This window comes from Neolamprologus multifasciatus, chromosome 14, assembly GCF_963576455.1.
Source record: "Neolamprologus multifasciatus chromosome 14, fNeoMul1.2, whole genome shotgun sequence".
Taxonomy (NCBI): domain Eukaryota; kingdom Metazoa; phylum Chordata; class Actinopteri; order Cichliformes; family Cichlidae; genus Neolamprologus; species Neolamprologus multifasciatus.
Genome location: NC_140452.1, coordinates 9,070,775 through 9,086,628, shown reverse-complemented (window position 1 = coordinate 9,086,628; position 15,854 = coordinate 9,070,775). Strand labels below are relative to the sequence as shown.

At 38.3% G+C, this 15,854-nt stretch overlaps 1 protein-coding gene across 1 annotated transcript; it reads left to right on the top strand.

The window, feature by feature from the left end:
• The first annotated feature begins 228 nt into the window (after nucleotides 1-228).
• On the top strand, nucleotides 229-6,172 carry socs9 (suppressor of cytokine signaling 9). The gene is made up of 2 exons (XM_085131670.1): nucleotides 229-410; nucleotides 2,261-6,172. Exon 2 carries the CDS (start codon nucleotides 2,409-2,411, stop codon nucleotides 4,044-4,046), a length of 1,638 nt encoding a protein of 545 aa, XP_084987796.1. The 5' UTR covers nucleotides 229-410; nucleotides 2,261-2,408; the 3' UTR covers nucleotides 4,047-6,172.
• Nucleotides 6,173-15,854: the final 9,682 nt, after the last annotated feature.

Sequence of the window (15,854 nt, the reverse complement as noted above, 5' to 3'; positions counted from 1 at the left end):
AATGTTTTATGAACCTTTTTGCATCACATGCTTACACTCTACTTTTTTACTGTCACTCATATGTGAATGGTCTGAAATGCAACATCCGTCGGATCATTGACAGTCCAAATAAAGAGGTTCAGTTCTTTTGCAAATTAACTTGTGGTCTGTTTGTGTCTGTTTTTTATTTATTTATTTATTTATTTATTTATATTAGGCTTCGGGAAACTTGTGAGTCGCTTTTAAGATGTTCTTGTGTTGAAAGAGTGGCCGCATTGACGCCGCAGAGTACGTTTTTACTTCCGGGTTGCGCGGTTCTCGTAGTTCATCAAGCTAATGCGAGCTAGTCATCTCGCCGTTAATAACGGCTTTAGTTTAAATAAGAAGAAACAACGTCTGTTTGGTCTGGGAACTTGATTGCAACTTCTTAGGTATGTTCAACGTGTGTGTTGTGGGCGTATAAGCCCGATGTAAATGTCTGTAGGCAAGGCAAAGACCTTCCTACCGCAGAAAAGTAGAGTTAGCGGATGGCTAGCTGTGCTTAGCATGTATCAACACTGAACAGCTGCCGGCTAACAATGTTAGCTTGTTAGTTCTTGGTTAGTGTATTTCACGCTGCATAAATGATTAAGTACTTAATTTGGCTGGTAAATTTACATCTTTAGCGACGATTGAGGTCGGCTCAGTTGTAGAGTTACAAGTTCGTAAATCTTTACTTTTAAGTCGATCATCCCCGGTTTCTCGATAATAGCGGGTGGTGTGATTTGTGAGGACAGAGCTCGATCCCAGATAATGCTGCTGCCTCTGGTAGGTTTGTTAAAACTGAAACAGTTTTAACATTTCTATAAGTTGCTGAGACACTAACATTAAAAAAAGTTTATTGCTGTTTAAGAGTGGTATAAAGCTTCGTTCATAAAACATTTTCAGAAGTTGTGTCACAGAGTGCTTTTCAAGGAAGTGCTTTACAAGACACCTAATCAAATAAAAGGAAGCCTAATGCAGGAAAGAGAAAGTGGGTGTTTTTACCATTAGTCAACCTTTTTACCTGTCCCGTTTGGCTCTTTTGCCATCAGAATTATTGTCTAAAGGCGAAGAAAGATGCCCAACGGATTTTCTTTACCAAATTGACCATCCCAGCTTTGCCTAATGGTCCATTTGATTCACCTTTTATTCTTTATTTTATTTTCACTTGCTGAATACGGGACAGACTTGACTGGGGGAAAGAAAAACAGTTGCGAAGAGGGACAGGGGAGAAGGGCAAAAAACAAAAACCAACCTTTGGATTTCTAGCAAAACAGGGACCCGCATTGAATTTTGCTCGAAGCTGTGAGCAACAAATAAATAATTAAGTAACTTTAGGTTTGTGTGATATTTTTCACCTTGTTGACCACTCAAAGTCTTAAGAATTGCTGCAACTCTGTTACTGGAAACAATGCAATGGATTTTGCCTTGTGTTTCTGTACAAACTGCATAACAACATAATTTCTAGTTTACCTTCAGGCATCTCTTTCTCCACTATGTTCTGCAAAGGGAAAAGAACTTTTAACTGCACTTGTTCGACAACAGTCCGTTATCAGCCAACCGATTCATTGGCTCTATTTAGATGGACTCTGATATCAGTTCTGCTGAAAGGTGTGATATGCTAAAATTGACACTGGACATAACATTTCTACAGAAAAATCAGAGGTCACAAAACTTAGAAAGCAGTTTAGCTCTTCAAAATTTGTTGTTAGTACTTCTCCTTTAGTTCCTCAATCATGTGTTGTTATGTGTTATTCGCGTATTCTTTTGTAATAAAGTTTTGTAATATGTATTCTACTCCCAGTACGCACACCTCTGTGTACTCATCTGATGTCATAGAAACTCAAGATTTCTTAATGTTAAAAAGACTCTCTTGTGCAGTCTAACAGTTCCATAAACCAACATTTGGCCTGTATAGTTTTTTCCTCCTCTTTTCTCTACCTAAGATTCAAGTCTGAGTTTAAAAAAAAAGAAAAGAAAAGAAAAAAAAAGAACTGTAGATAAATCAATAATGAAAATGTCAGTCTCGGCTCTAGAGTCAACACCTTTCTAAAACGATTAAACAAAAATAAACCTTAGATTTCAACACAGTGAAATTCTGAGAAGTGCTATTGTGTTGGATTGCATCAGTTTTATATGAGCATTTGAAATAAACTGGCAACAAAGTGTGCACCACCAGAATTCTGACATTATGTTATCTATAAATATTCCATAAGGTTGAAGCTGAGCTTTGAACAGAGTTTTCTTTTTTGTTTTTCAGGCATTGTAAAGTCTGTATGGCCACTATACATGGATGGTGAGAGTGACATGTCAGGATGTGGATGGAAATCATTTGCTGAAAGATAACTGTAATTAGCTGTTCCTTGGAAATTTCCTGGATTGGTGAAACTGTCTCCACATATTCCGTCATGTCATTACCAAAGGAGTCAGGGAACCGAGGAAAAGATCGAGAGAGGGGGGCTCGTCCCAAGGTGAGACAGAGCCGGTCAGAGGAGAGACGAGATGCAGGCGGTGGAAGGAAAGGTGGAAAGGGGAAGAAAAAAGGCCTTTCCTCCCACGACGCTGCGGCTGAGCGACCTGTCAGTGATGGCTTTGAATATGGTGAGCTGCTGAGTGAACTGGAGACCAGAGACCAATCTTCCCCTTCCCCTTTGAGGGATAGTTGGAGATGGCAGGGCTTTGAAGTAGCTGCCTCATTACTAGGACAGGAACGAGTAACAGCAAGACCAGCTCTGGGAGCGACTGGGTCTGCTGCAGAGTTACCCACATCTAGTGAAGGTGAGGGGAGAGGGTCAAGCAGCAGTCGCACTCTCAGGCAAAAAATCCAAGATGCAATGGGGCAGTGTTTCCCAATAAAGACACACACTGCAGCGGCACCAGCTCCACCGCCGCAGGCTCTTTCATCATCAAGTGTCTGTGGCTCCTCGAGGCGCAAGATCCATCTCAGTGAGTTGATGTTGGATGACTGCCCTTTCCCTGTAGGATCAGAGTTGGCTCAGAAATGGTATCTCATTAAACAACACACGGCCCCCATTACCCAGCCTCCCCTGCTAGATTCTACAGTAGTGTGCACTGCCCCAACTTCAGCCATGGCAGCAGCAGTGGAGGATGTGGATGACCGATTACGAGAGCGCAGGCGCATCAGCATTGAACAAGGGGTTGAGCCACCTCCCAATGCAGAGATCCACACATTTGAGGTTACAGCCCAAATTAACCCTCTCTACAAGCACGGCCCAAAGCTGGCTCATGGTATGAATGACTTAGCTGAGACTGACAGAACCTCCGTCCATCAGCAACAGCAGCTTCTTCTCCAAAGACAGCAGCAACACCAACTCCTCTTACAGAGCTGTTTGGACACTCTGGATGAAGTTGCAGCCTCAGCCTCTGCATCAGCCTCCGTCCACACCTGCGACGCTGCCTCCGACGCTTTGGTTGACCCAGACATAACTGCGACCAGCATGACCTCTGGAGAAATTCTTCCTCAGACTGAGCATCACAAATCTCACGATAGCTACCGCATTCACACTCAGATTGATTACATTCACTGTTTAGTTCCAGATCTGCTGCAGATCACAAACCTCCCATGTTACTGGGGAGTCATGGACCGCTACGAGGCAGAGACATTGCTGGAGGGAAAGCCTGAAGGCACCTTTCTACTGCGGGACTCTGCCCAGGAAGACTACCTCTTTTCAGTTAGCTTCCGCCGCTATGGCCGCTCACTACATGCACGTATTGAACAGTGGAATCACAACTTTAGCTTTGATGTTCATGACCCCAGTGTCTTCCACGCGCCCACAGTTACAGGACTGCTAGAGCACTACAAGGATCCCAACTCCTGCATGTTCTTCGAGCCCCTCCTGTCCAACCCCATTCACCGCACACAGCCCTTCAGCTTGCAGCACATCTGTCGAGCGGTCATTAGCAGTTGCACCACCTATGATGGCATTAATATGCTTCCCATTCCAAACGCTTTAAAAAAGCACCTGAAAGAATACCACTATAAACAAAGAGTACGTGTACGGCGAATGGATACCTGGTGGGAATGAAAAACAACAAAACACTGACTTAGAGAAACTTCCAAATACATTTTTAATGCAAGTCTCACTAAACTGAACTGAGAAGTGAGTCTTATTCTTCACTCCGTTTGGCTGTATTAACATACACCACACTGTACTTATTTATTATATTCCTGCTGTACAGGTCTTAACAAATTGTACTAAACAACACTGGTGAGGCAATATGTAATCTCACTGTTCTTGCACACTCAGTTCTTTATCCTCAAATTAAACAGACTTATTTAGATGTGTGTTGTTCACGGCTATCCTCACATATCATCTGTGTTTTCAAGTGTGACTAAATCAGCTTAATTATCTAACGATGGGGGGGAGAGAGAGTCCTAGAGTGAAAGGAGATGATTATAATCAAGTTGTTCATCAGTCACGTGCTGAGAAGGTGAAACATACACTGACAAGATTTCTTTCTTGTAAGTGAGGTGCTGAAGTACAGCACGTCTGTGGTATTAATCATAATTTCCTACATAGCCCAGGGCTGAGCATAAGGGATGACAGTTAGGTGCATATGCTACGTGGTCCTATTAAAGATGCAAAGGCTTGTCACTCACTGGATTTGATAATGTGCTCACATTAGTTTTTAGTTTAATTTTTTCTTTTAACTGCAATTAAAGACTAACTAACATCCTGTCGTATCAGTCCTGTCTTTGCTGCAGTTATGTACAAGTATTCTTTCGCTGGTGGGTGTAGCTCCCGGTGCTTCTAGTGGAGACACTGGACACGGTGAAACTAATTTGAAAATGTCCTTCTCCCAGGGAGTGAAGTAAAACACTCCATTTTCTTTTATACCTTTCTTTAGCACAGTGTGATTTTTTTTTTTTTTTTTTTTTTTTTTTTTTTTTATTTAATTTTTTTATTTTAAGTGTGCAAGTCTTATACTCAGATTCTAAACCTTTCAGCTTCAATCCTAAGCTGTTGGTTTCCCATACAGTTAAATTGCTGCAGTCAGTGCTGGCAGTCTTCATTAGTTCAGTCAGGATTACATGTGGCTTGCATGAACCTGTCAGCCGCATTGTGATCAGAATGTAATTATAAAGCCCTGTGGTTTATGTACCTTATTTTGCCCAAACTCTGACTTTTTTGCATTTCCATAAGTCCAGAAGTTGAATCTGTTTTATACATTTTTTCCCTATGCATCTAATTGTGATGTGAAGGGAGAAAATTGATCTTGTTGCTATACTTCCTGCTGGGTGTATTTGAAAGAGGTAGGGTGTCTCCACACTAATCTTCCATTCCAGCAGTTCAATGACAAAATTACCATAATGAAGTAGCACTGGTGAATCTTAATTAACAGGGAGAATGATGGGAGATGGAATGAATTTGAGCTTTTTTCTGGGCTGACGTGAAGTCAGTTACCAAGACAAAAATCAGTACGCTCTAAAAGCTCTGCAAAGAGAAATCAGTCCTAAACTAAAACCCTTAAGGTGCTGAAAAAGGGAACAGCTTACAGTGTGTAAATCTACATGCTGGGGAAGAGTAAAGGCTATAGTGTAATAAATAAAATACAATGCTATGTGATGCATCTTTGTCGAATGCTCAGAAACACTGAAGTTTAAACATAAAAACAAATCACCAAAAAATGTACTGTCTTCTCATCAGACTGTAAAATCTTGCTTTATGTGTGTTGAGTTGAACATACACAATCCGTACTATCTGTTTTATTAATATTACCTGACTAAAATAAACACATTTATGTATAATTCTGTCCTGAGTTTGCATATGAGCACTGCAAATCTCGCAAATGAAGTGTTTACACATTTGCGTGTTTAATCTTTCAGTTACCAAAGCAACGCAGAAAGACTGAAGCATTTCACGCAGGTCAGACTTACGTGGTCAGTGACATATTTATGACTTATTTTGAGAGTAATTCCAAATTCTTACCCCTGCAGGGGAGTCATTCACTCCTATTTGTGAACAGCGTTTTGTATTAATGAATACACAGAAGAGACACCCCCACTGCTAATTGTTGTGTGCACTAAGTAATGGTAGTCACAAAAGCCAACCATCCCAGTGTTAATGGGAAACCATGGAGATGGGACCTAGTTCGTCCTCTGAGCCACTGTGATGTTGTTTTCTCCCTGAGATGGCTCATTTGACATGCAGCATGTAAATCATCCATGACAAGCACTCATCCAATAATGAGGCTGCTATTATTTAAGCAGCAGTTCCAATGCATCATTAAAGTCTGCATTCAAAATGCAAAGTCAGAGCTTTTGACCTTTGTGTACTTAATTAAGTCACCATAAAAACTCAACAATAAAATGAGTGATAGAAGACATTTGACCTGTCATGCATACACAAGTGTGGGCTACACCAACAATTTGAGTCTCCGGACAGCTCGAGGTTTGTGCATCTTCCACTAGTATGCAAGACTCTGCAATCAGGTATTCATGGTAGAAATAATGCAGTAATAAGATGTTTTTTTTGTGTCTGCAACATATTCCCATAGATTTGCGTAGCTATAAAGAACTGTAAACAAATTCATATATGCATTCCTGGAAAGCAGTTTTTAACAGCTTGCTAATTATTACTTATGCTGGCACCCTTTCAGTCAGCATTTACAATGAGTTTCCAGCAGAGCAGATCAGCTAAAGATGCTAAATTTTTAAAATTTGTTTACAAGCAAGCATACAATTCAGCATGCATTGTTTGAATATGTAAGTTGTCAATGCGATACCATTTAATTGTCTTTAAATACAGCTAAGCAAGCTCTTTATTTACCCAATAAATGCAATAATTCTATGTATAGATTATTAGGAAATTACAGACCTACAAAATAAAGAGTTGCCATTTTATTTTATAATTGCTATTAAAGAAAAAAAATACCAAAGATAATTTCAGTTAGTTCAAAATGCTGTATTACTGCAAGCACAGCAGGTGGCTGTAAAGAGCTTCAGTGTGTTCCCCCCTGGCTCCTCAGTACCGTGTGAGTTGTGTGTGGTGCATTGAGATGGAGGGATTGAGTTAGTTTTTTTCAGCTGGCAGCACGGTGGCACTCATCATGCAGGTATTACAGGTCCTGGGGTAAAAAGAGGACTTTTCATTCCCTGGATCATGAGGCCCAGAGGGATGGGATGCTCAAGCAAATCAGAAAGCTCATTGGCTACACATACTTAGTGTGTTTGTGCCTGTTTGGACCCGTTTTCCTCTGAGCCTAATCTCTACAGTTGAAAATCACGAGGGTGGAGAATAAGCTTGGGATGTTCATAACACCTGGGGACAATTACTTTCCCAAATAATCTGCCGGTCATAATCTAACAAAAGCTCAAAAGAGAGCTTGATATGGCACAGACTTGGATTATTCAGCTAAAAACCTGTAGCAACCTTAGGTTCCAGGGGTTGCTTTTGATGTGTTTGTTTTAGCGTGCGGTATGTAAACCCATAGATTTAAAACTCAACTACCATGAGATGCGGCGTGATCTGCACCATTAATTCAGGAGAGGGCGTATCAAACTGATTTGGCGTTCTTGCAAGATGCAAACAGCTAGACATCCACCCAGAGAGGAAGAATATCTTTCTGTGACTGAGAAACGCCGCGGTTGCGAGACTTATTTTTGGTCAGTAAACGAATCCAGCTGAATCTCAACCTTGAACATGAATCAGTACATTCCTGTCTATTTTGAGGTGCACCACCTTTTCAAAGATAGTGCGTCTTGTCAAAACCAAGTAAGTAATTTGTGAGTTATTAAAGTGTCAGTTCTTAAAAGTCTTGCAATTCCCCCTCAGGAGGTACATTGTCACACAGTGACATGCGTACATTTGATGTTTGTTTCCCTGGAAGCAAACCTTTGACAGCACATTATTTTCTTTCCTACTTATTTAAAATCCAAATGCACTCCTGCTTCTCTCATGCGTGTATTGGAACTCTTGTGAGGCCTTTGCTGCAGAAAAACATCAATATTCTAATTTAGAGCTGTTTGTGTTCTTACTGCTCAGTCTCTTGCTGTTTTTATTCTCCTTTGCGCTGTCAGATTGTTGATGGAATAATAGGGGTGTAGGGCATTCTACGACTAAGCCCAGAGAGATACTACACAGATTGATGAGATTGCAGGGTAAGTGACACCTGACAGTCTACATCCCAGCCTCCAACCTGTGAAGCTGATAACTAACACCCTGGCATGTTCTAAGGACGTTCCGAAGTTTTAATCAACAGCTTGTAAATTAACATATTATTTAATTTAGCATCAAAATATAGTTGTAATGTGTATCATAATGTGTTTGTACAAACTGTAATTGACACAGAGATAAGGCAAATATAATTATAGATAAGCATTGTTTGTTCTCAGAAGATGGTTAATTACAATAAGCCTTCACAATCACTGTGAAAAGGCCCATGCATCATTGATAGAACGTAGAGAAAAAATTATAATTGCATAAATGATACATTACATTGCATAACACCTGCTCTGTGACTAATTATGCTGTCGCACATTGGCTGCAATGACCAGTAGAAAAGGTTCAAGCGATAAAAGGAATGTGTAGACCTCAGTAGCTGGTTGTTATTTTATTTTTTTTCAAAGTCATTTCTCACATCGGGCTCCTTTTGGACCCAGTGATATCCAGCCTATTAATGTACTGTCAGTGAACGGACAAGATTAATTTGCAGGAAAATACATTTGTGGAGGACAGAAACCTAAAGTATATGGCCTTTATGCTAATCATTCAAACTAATAAACACCACACTACTGTGCTAAAGTTATTAAAGAACCTTTCTTCATTTTATATAACATTTCTAAGTACGTTTACGTTAATTATGCATTGTAAGAATGAGTCATTTGTCACTGTCTTTTATATTTGTTTTGTTTTGGTCCCTGTTTGATTTGCTGGTGCTGTCTCTGTCACGGTTCCTCTAGTTTTGGTTTTACTTGTTGCAACCCCCTCCCCCACCCTTTGACTTTGTTTGTCCATTTGGCTCTTGTTTCTCTGTCCTGTTCCCTGTGCTCCTTCGTCTATTCCATAACTTTTATATTTCCATTTTTATTGCTTTAAATGCAGTGGGGGGGGGGGGGGGGTGTCACCTGTTGTACATCTTCATTGGCTATTGAGACTTTAATTGTCCTGCATTTGGTTGCTGTCCAGGATAACTCTAAATACACTGTATGTTAGACATTGTTGAAAGTATTACAATACTATTGGTAAAGTATTACTAAATCAAATTTACTTGAGTTCTGGCATGCTCTGCTCTTAATATCATTGCATAGAGTACTAGAATAAGCAGCTATGTACAATTCAGGCATCATTACTCTTTGTTAATGTATTCATTCAGTTCATCTACTTTCTTGCTTAATTGAGTACTGTTTGACCTTCTGCCCGTAGCTGCAATATGGTTTTATTTATCACAAGAGATCTAGCCTACATATCAGCCACATATTATAAAGGAGAAAAAATGGCTTCAAAAATATTTCCATTTCACCCACATGCATCACTTCTGTCTGTTGCATTTATAAGAGCAGAGGATGAACTGTGCCTGGCTTTACAGTTAGAATTTGTTCACTGTAATCATGTAGCAAATATGACTTGTGACCAATAATTAGACATAAGCTAATCAAACAAGAACTTGACACATTAACTGCTAAATGGGCCCGAAAATGAGACAGATTTTGATAAATGACAGATCAAGACATGTGGTCACTGAGCCTTGATATGGCACTTCCGGCTGCCATCTTTCTTTGGTTAGAAATAAGATGCATCACAGGGAGTTTTTGTACAAAAGTCCACAGGGGACCGTTTGAGATGTCTGGAAATGTGTTCAAAGCAGTGGTAACCTAACTGTTGTCAAACCCCTACTGGGGTTTTGAAATTTTGAATTGGAGCTTGCTAATTATCATTGTGAAAAACAGATGCTCAATGCTTTGTGCCATTAAGTGCCAGAAATATCTCAAGCAGAAGCCAGGAGAGGCATAAATAGTGCAGCTAAAAAAAAAGAGGCATTAACAACATTTTATTTTGTTATTTTTTTTTAAACTTTTTTTTTATTGAAGGAAAAAAAAGCTTAACACATGTTACAATAAGCTATAAGCAGGATAAGAGCACTAGAACCAACTTTGGAGCAGGTAGATGTGGCACACGAGCTTTGTCCCTGCATGTTTGCTCATCCAATGGATTCAATTTTCAGGCTTTAGGAGTCAAACCTATATAGTTATAGTTCTCAGGAAAAAAAATTACAAGCACAAGCAAGTGCTCACGATGCTGAAAAGCATTATGGACAATAATGGACAATTTAAAATAATGATACTCTAAAGAAGGTGGGTTGTATGAAATCAGATGAACAGGAGCCCACTTAGATCAGCCTGGACTCCTTTTGGTAATATGCGTGCAGGATTCTCAGACAAAAGTAAGTAATGTTTTTTCCGATAATGTATATTGTATTGCTGAGCTGGAGTGAAAGTTAGCTTGGCCGTATGATGCTCTCCTCTAATAACTGTGCAGCGTGCTACTGTGCTGTCTGCAGCATCTGCAGCCACTTGTTCTGGTTTGTTGCTCAGCATTATAGTTGTGGTTATTGATTGCTGAACAGCGCCTTGAGTTCACTTTGCCTGATTATTGTTTGGGATCCGTCTTAGTTGATAAAACACCTGCCTTATGCGTGTACTGAGCTGTGTACGCCTGCCAAAAATGTGTAAAATTAAGCTCTTATCACAGACAAAGCTCAACTTTCATTCCAATATGGAAAAATGCCTTTTCTCCATAAAGCAATTTTTACAAAAAAATAAATAAATAAATACTGAATAATAAAGTCATTAGACCCCTTTTAATGGCTTCCCTGGTGCCATACAGCAGACATGACTATCTCAAATATAGCAGCTCTTTTAAATTACGCTTCTATTGCCTATCTGCTTCTTCGGTGCCAGTGGAGGCCTCGTCAAAATGAATAAAACTTGTAAGGAAATGAGTTTGAACCACTGTAGGGGAGCTGGAAAGTTAACAAAAAAGTTATTTACTGCAGTTTTGACCAAACTGTATGCTACCAGCTGACATAACAGTTTGAGTTGTTTTTCATTTTGGTGATTGATGTTTTTTTGTATCACATGCAACTCAGAGGTTTTTTAACACCTCTGAGTTCCTCTATGTCCCAGTTAATATATTCTCAAGCTCATTTAATCAGACCTGTAAAAAACGCAGTTCAAAATGCCACGTGATGAGTAAACAGATTCGAGAGGTGAATTTGCCAACTCAATGAATTTCAGTTTGACTATAGTGAAAAACACTGCAGATGAACAGGAACTGCTTTGCTCAGTAAATCTTATAGATGGATACCTGATGGTCCTATCATAATACTGAGACTGGCTTTTCATTTACTTTAACATCTCATTTTTACTTCCTACCAAAAACAGGAACATAACTTCATGTAGGAAAAGAATAATAAAACAGATGTTTTTCCACAAATGTAGCTAAGAATACTTTCAGTTATAATTTTTTCAGTGGGCATAGCATGATGTGAAATGCAATATAAGGACAATAGAATATAAGTACTGGGCCACCAACACAGAAGATCTGCGGGAAACTCATGCCATGAAGCTCCTGGTGTGCAGTTTCTGTACATTGTCTCACACTGATTGTTGTGGTTCCTAAATGCTTCCACTTTGTAATAACGCCAGTTAATAAGACCCCTTCTTCCACAAATGTTTGTAAAAGCAGACTGGACGGCAGACTCAAAGCACACTGGACTTGTCAGTTGTTATATAATTATGAGTAATGATAAGATGTGCAGTAGATGTTGAAATTCTAAAATTCTATTTTTCATTAAGAAAAACCCAATTTGCATTTTCACAGAGCGATGAACCGCTCCCTATCTTTACTTCCCTCTCCGTCTCTTCTCTTTTTACATCCAATCATGTTGCTAATCAACCCGATTAGCTGTGAGATGTTCTGCCAGGTGTTTTTTTGTTTTGTTTTCATTTCTTTAAGCATTACAGCAACATTTTCATTGACAGAATTCAGTTAATTTATTCATTATGATCATTTCTTGTCAGACTCTGTTAGGCATGTTTTAACCAAAAAAAAAGATAATTCGCTGACACAAGCCAATGTAGTAATAAAAGTTAAATGAGGTTTGGAATTGCGTAGTAAAGGGTCAAGCACATAATTTAGGACAGTGAAGTTGTAATAACTGGGTGTGTTTCTTCGTACATTTTTCTAGACAGGCATCACTCAATATTTGCAGCTGATAAAAAAGTTCTAGAGCGTGGATTTCAGTGCAGTGTTTAGAAGACCAAATACGCTCTTTGTTTATTCACAGAGCAAATCTTTAGAGGTTTTTACTACCTCTACTTGGTTTTAGTGTTCTCTACTACAGTCAATTCAAAGCACCGGGGTTGAGTGCAGGCGTGACCACAGCTGTAATGGCTTCTTTGAATTCTGTTTAGAGAGAAAGTTCATTCATTCAGTTTTTTTCCCCATGAGGTAAAATTATAATACTAACCACGAGTGGGCAAGTGCGGGGTTTATTGTATTTCAGGTAAGAATAAAACAAATGTATTAAATTCTGTAAATTCCTGGCAGTGATAAGGAAATAGTCCTTAAAGCTTTTTAACATTCTCCATGGTGCCTTTGAGCTTTTATGATCTCCTTTTAACAAAGCACTGGGTCTTTTCATTGGGAAGAAAGAAGCTGTTTCCCTATACTCTCTTTTAGTAGGTTTATGATAGACCCATTTTGTTCAGGAGCTTATAGTACTTGACTTGGTTTTTACATCAGATGCTTTAACAAATTAAGAATTTCCCAAGCATTAACACATTTTAAAGGGAAATTTGTCTGTCACTTTACATCTCATACACAAAGGTGATCCGCTGGGTTCAGTTTAGTTGCGCTGACTTTTAAAAAATTCATTTTACAGCAAAAAACATCCCCCAAAAATAATAAAAAATATGTGTTTAAAATGCATGGAGAGCCAAATCCTGCATGTATTGAATGCCAAGTTTGATAAGTTTTTTTTCTTTTTAAAGAAATTTTGAATTTACAAGCACAAAACAGCACTGTTACTACCAGGTGGGAAGATCTTGACAGTTATGAAGTATTGAGTTGTTTACCAAATTAAGGTGTGATTTCTTTCTGCCTGCGAGCTTCCCATTAGGCAAATGGGAACAGACCCCTATGACTCAAGTGCATCTTCTGCTTTTAGACAGCAGTAAACCTGTTCATAGCTGAGCAGCTGGAAGGTTTTCATACTCAATCTGTTTTTTTTCCCCTTGCCAGATTAGAAAAAATGAAAGATTGTTCACTCTCCTTTGGTGTCTTACTCTGGATTTATAGGCAACATCTTTGAATACAGCAGTTAGATCAATAGATATCAAGTCTTTTCTACCAATCCTTAAAATTGGCAAGATCATGAGGATTCTTCTTCTTGACACTGTGCTTTTGATTATTAGAACTTTTTCTTAAATGGTCTCCAATAATTTTTCTTCTAAGTAAGGGGATGTTTATGTAGAAAAGCGAAGGGGAGGTCAGGGAGATTAAATCCAACTGGCAGATCTATTGATTTTTCTAAATTTCTTTCATATCATTGCAAGGATATGCAAACTAAAAGCATATATGACTGGTAAGTATTCCTCTGGTTTTCAAATAAACATCATCCTGTATAAAGTGTGGCATGATGGTGAAGTGGATAATGCTGTGGCATCATCAAACACTGGCTGTGGCCTTTCCATGTGGAGTTTACATGTTTCCCCTGTCCCTACATGGGCCTCCTCTGGCTTCCTTCTACAGGTCGAAGACAGGTGAATTGAATTGAACTGATGAAATGGCCCCGGATGTGAGGAGTGATGTGAAGTATTTAGAGTAAAGCACAGTGGGAATGTAGTTAAAATGTGGCTTGTAGCGAAAAGGCAGAAACAATCGATAAGTTAAAAAATATTACTCACTATATGCTCGCTCATCTTGTGTAGGGCTAGCTAAATGCTGAAGTACTGCAACCATGGCCTGCAGCCATTCCAATGTTGTGGGGAGAAATAAATAAATAAATAAAAACACTGGCCCTGTTTAACCTCTGACTATGGCACACTGTTTTGACTCTTTCATCTATTTTTAGGTGACATCACGTGGTGATTAATAGGCGAACAGGACTGCCTTTCCTGTGTTACTGTTTAGGGTCAAATTGGTTTGATGTTAAATGGCCCACAGTGACGAAATAATAACTTCCCTCAAATGCCTTAAAAGCAAAAGTAACAAGCCCATTTTGAGAATGTAAGTAAAAGTTAAAAGAAAAATTAATACTTAAATACCTGAAATTTCTACTTAAGCACTGTAATGGAGTATTTGTACTTTGTTACTTCCCACCTCTGCCTAGGGGTGGCTCAGGTTTGCAGTATCAGTTTCTTAATGACAAGAAGAAAAAAAAACCTCAGCCGAAACTGGTGTTGGTAACATTAACCATTCTTATTAGCACTGCCTAAAACATCTGCACAGTAAAGATGTTCTTGGCAATTCATTTCTTACTTGACCAAATGAGAGGGAGAAAAAACTAGACTAACCAACTAGTCTAAAACTAAGTTAAATTTGAAAACCGTTTAATGGAAAACTGATAAGAAAACCGCTTTAAACTGTTTATGAGATTTTTCAATAATGAATCATGCCACTTAACTGTGAGGCACCTTTCATTGTGCATTATCAACATAACATGTTATATTCCAGACAACGCAGAAGAAAAACACTTAAAACAAATGGATCTTATATCAAAACATGTAACTATATCTTTTGTTCACGTATTACTAAAGTATGACAAGTTAACATCTGGAAAAGGAATATGAAAATGAAAATAAATTCATCATCTTAACAATTTTACCAACCAATGTAAGTCTTATCCCACAGCTACCGTAAATTAACACAAAATAAACAATATTGGTAATTGCTAAATTAGTTTTTAATGTTTCTATTAAAGTTAATCTACCAGTATATGCACACGCTCTTTAATCAGAATCAGATTGCTATGCTAAAATATAATTATTGTTGTTTTCTGTTATTGTTAATTTCTTACACAAAAAAAGCTGAAAAAACAGTTAAGCACAATATTATTTTTTGATTAAGATGCCAAATAAATTCCTATTTCATCTAAATATGTCATCTAAATATCATTTACTTGAATTCCCAAATGGAAAATTAGTTTTACTGGTTACATGTTATGCTTGATTAATTTCCGACTACTCAAATTTGGGTGTAAAAATGGGAAATTAGGTTGTTTTTGTTGTGTTGTTTGTTAAATTTATTTTGTCTAATAAATACCAATTTAACTTTTAGTTTTAAACAAGTTTTAGACAGATTAAAAAATAATTTATTTGTCTTTCTTTGTTTTTGACAGGTGGTCAACTGAATTTGTTAATCTTCATGCGGATGTCATTGTATAAATGGCTGCCATTACTTTATCCCAGGATCAATATTATTAGTAATATTGGTCAGTTACTTACTGATAACACCAAGATCAAATCCATGACACAGAAATTCACTATATCATGTTGCAGGTTCTCCTTCCCATGTTGTGATAGAAACAGCACATTTCTGAATTGGTGTAACCAGCTCTGTGTAAATGTAGGTTAAGAAATAGCCTCAGTAAGATGTATTTGCAGGGATATGCTACATTATTTAACCATGTGCTCATGTTGCTTAAGCTATTCCAGATAACCATATGGACCCATGGTTGTTAACTGTTTGTGATTTAAGGAGTACGGATATTTTGATTTCGATTAAGGCAATGAGGGGGACATTTTTAATACCTGATCAAATAAAACTTAAATACATAACAAAGGTCAAAGAGTGTTTTCTCTCTGTAGGAAGATTGTTGCTCCTATGATG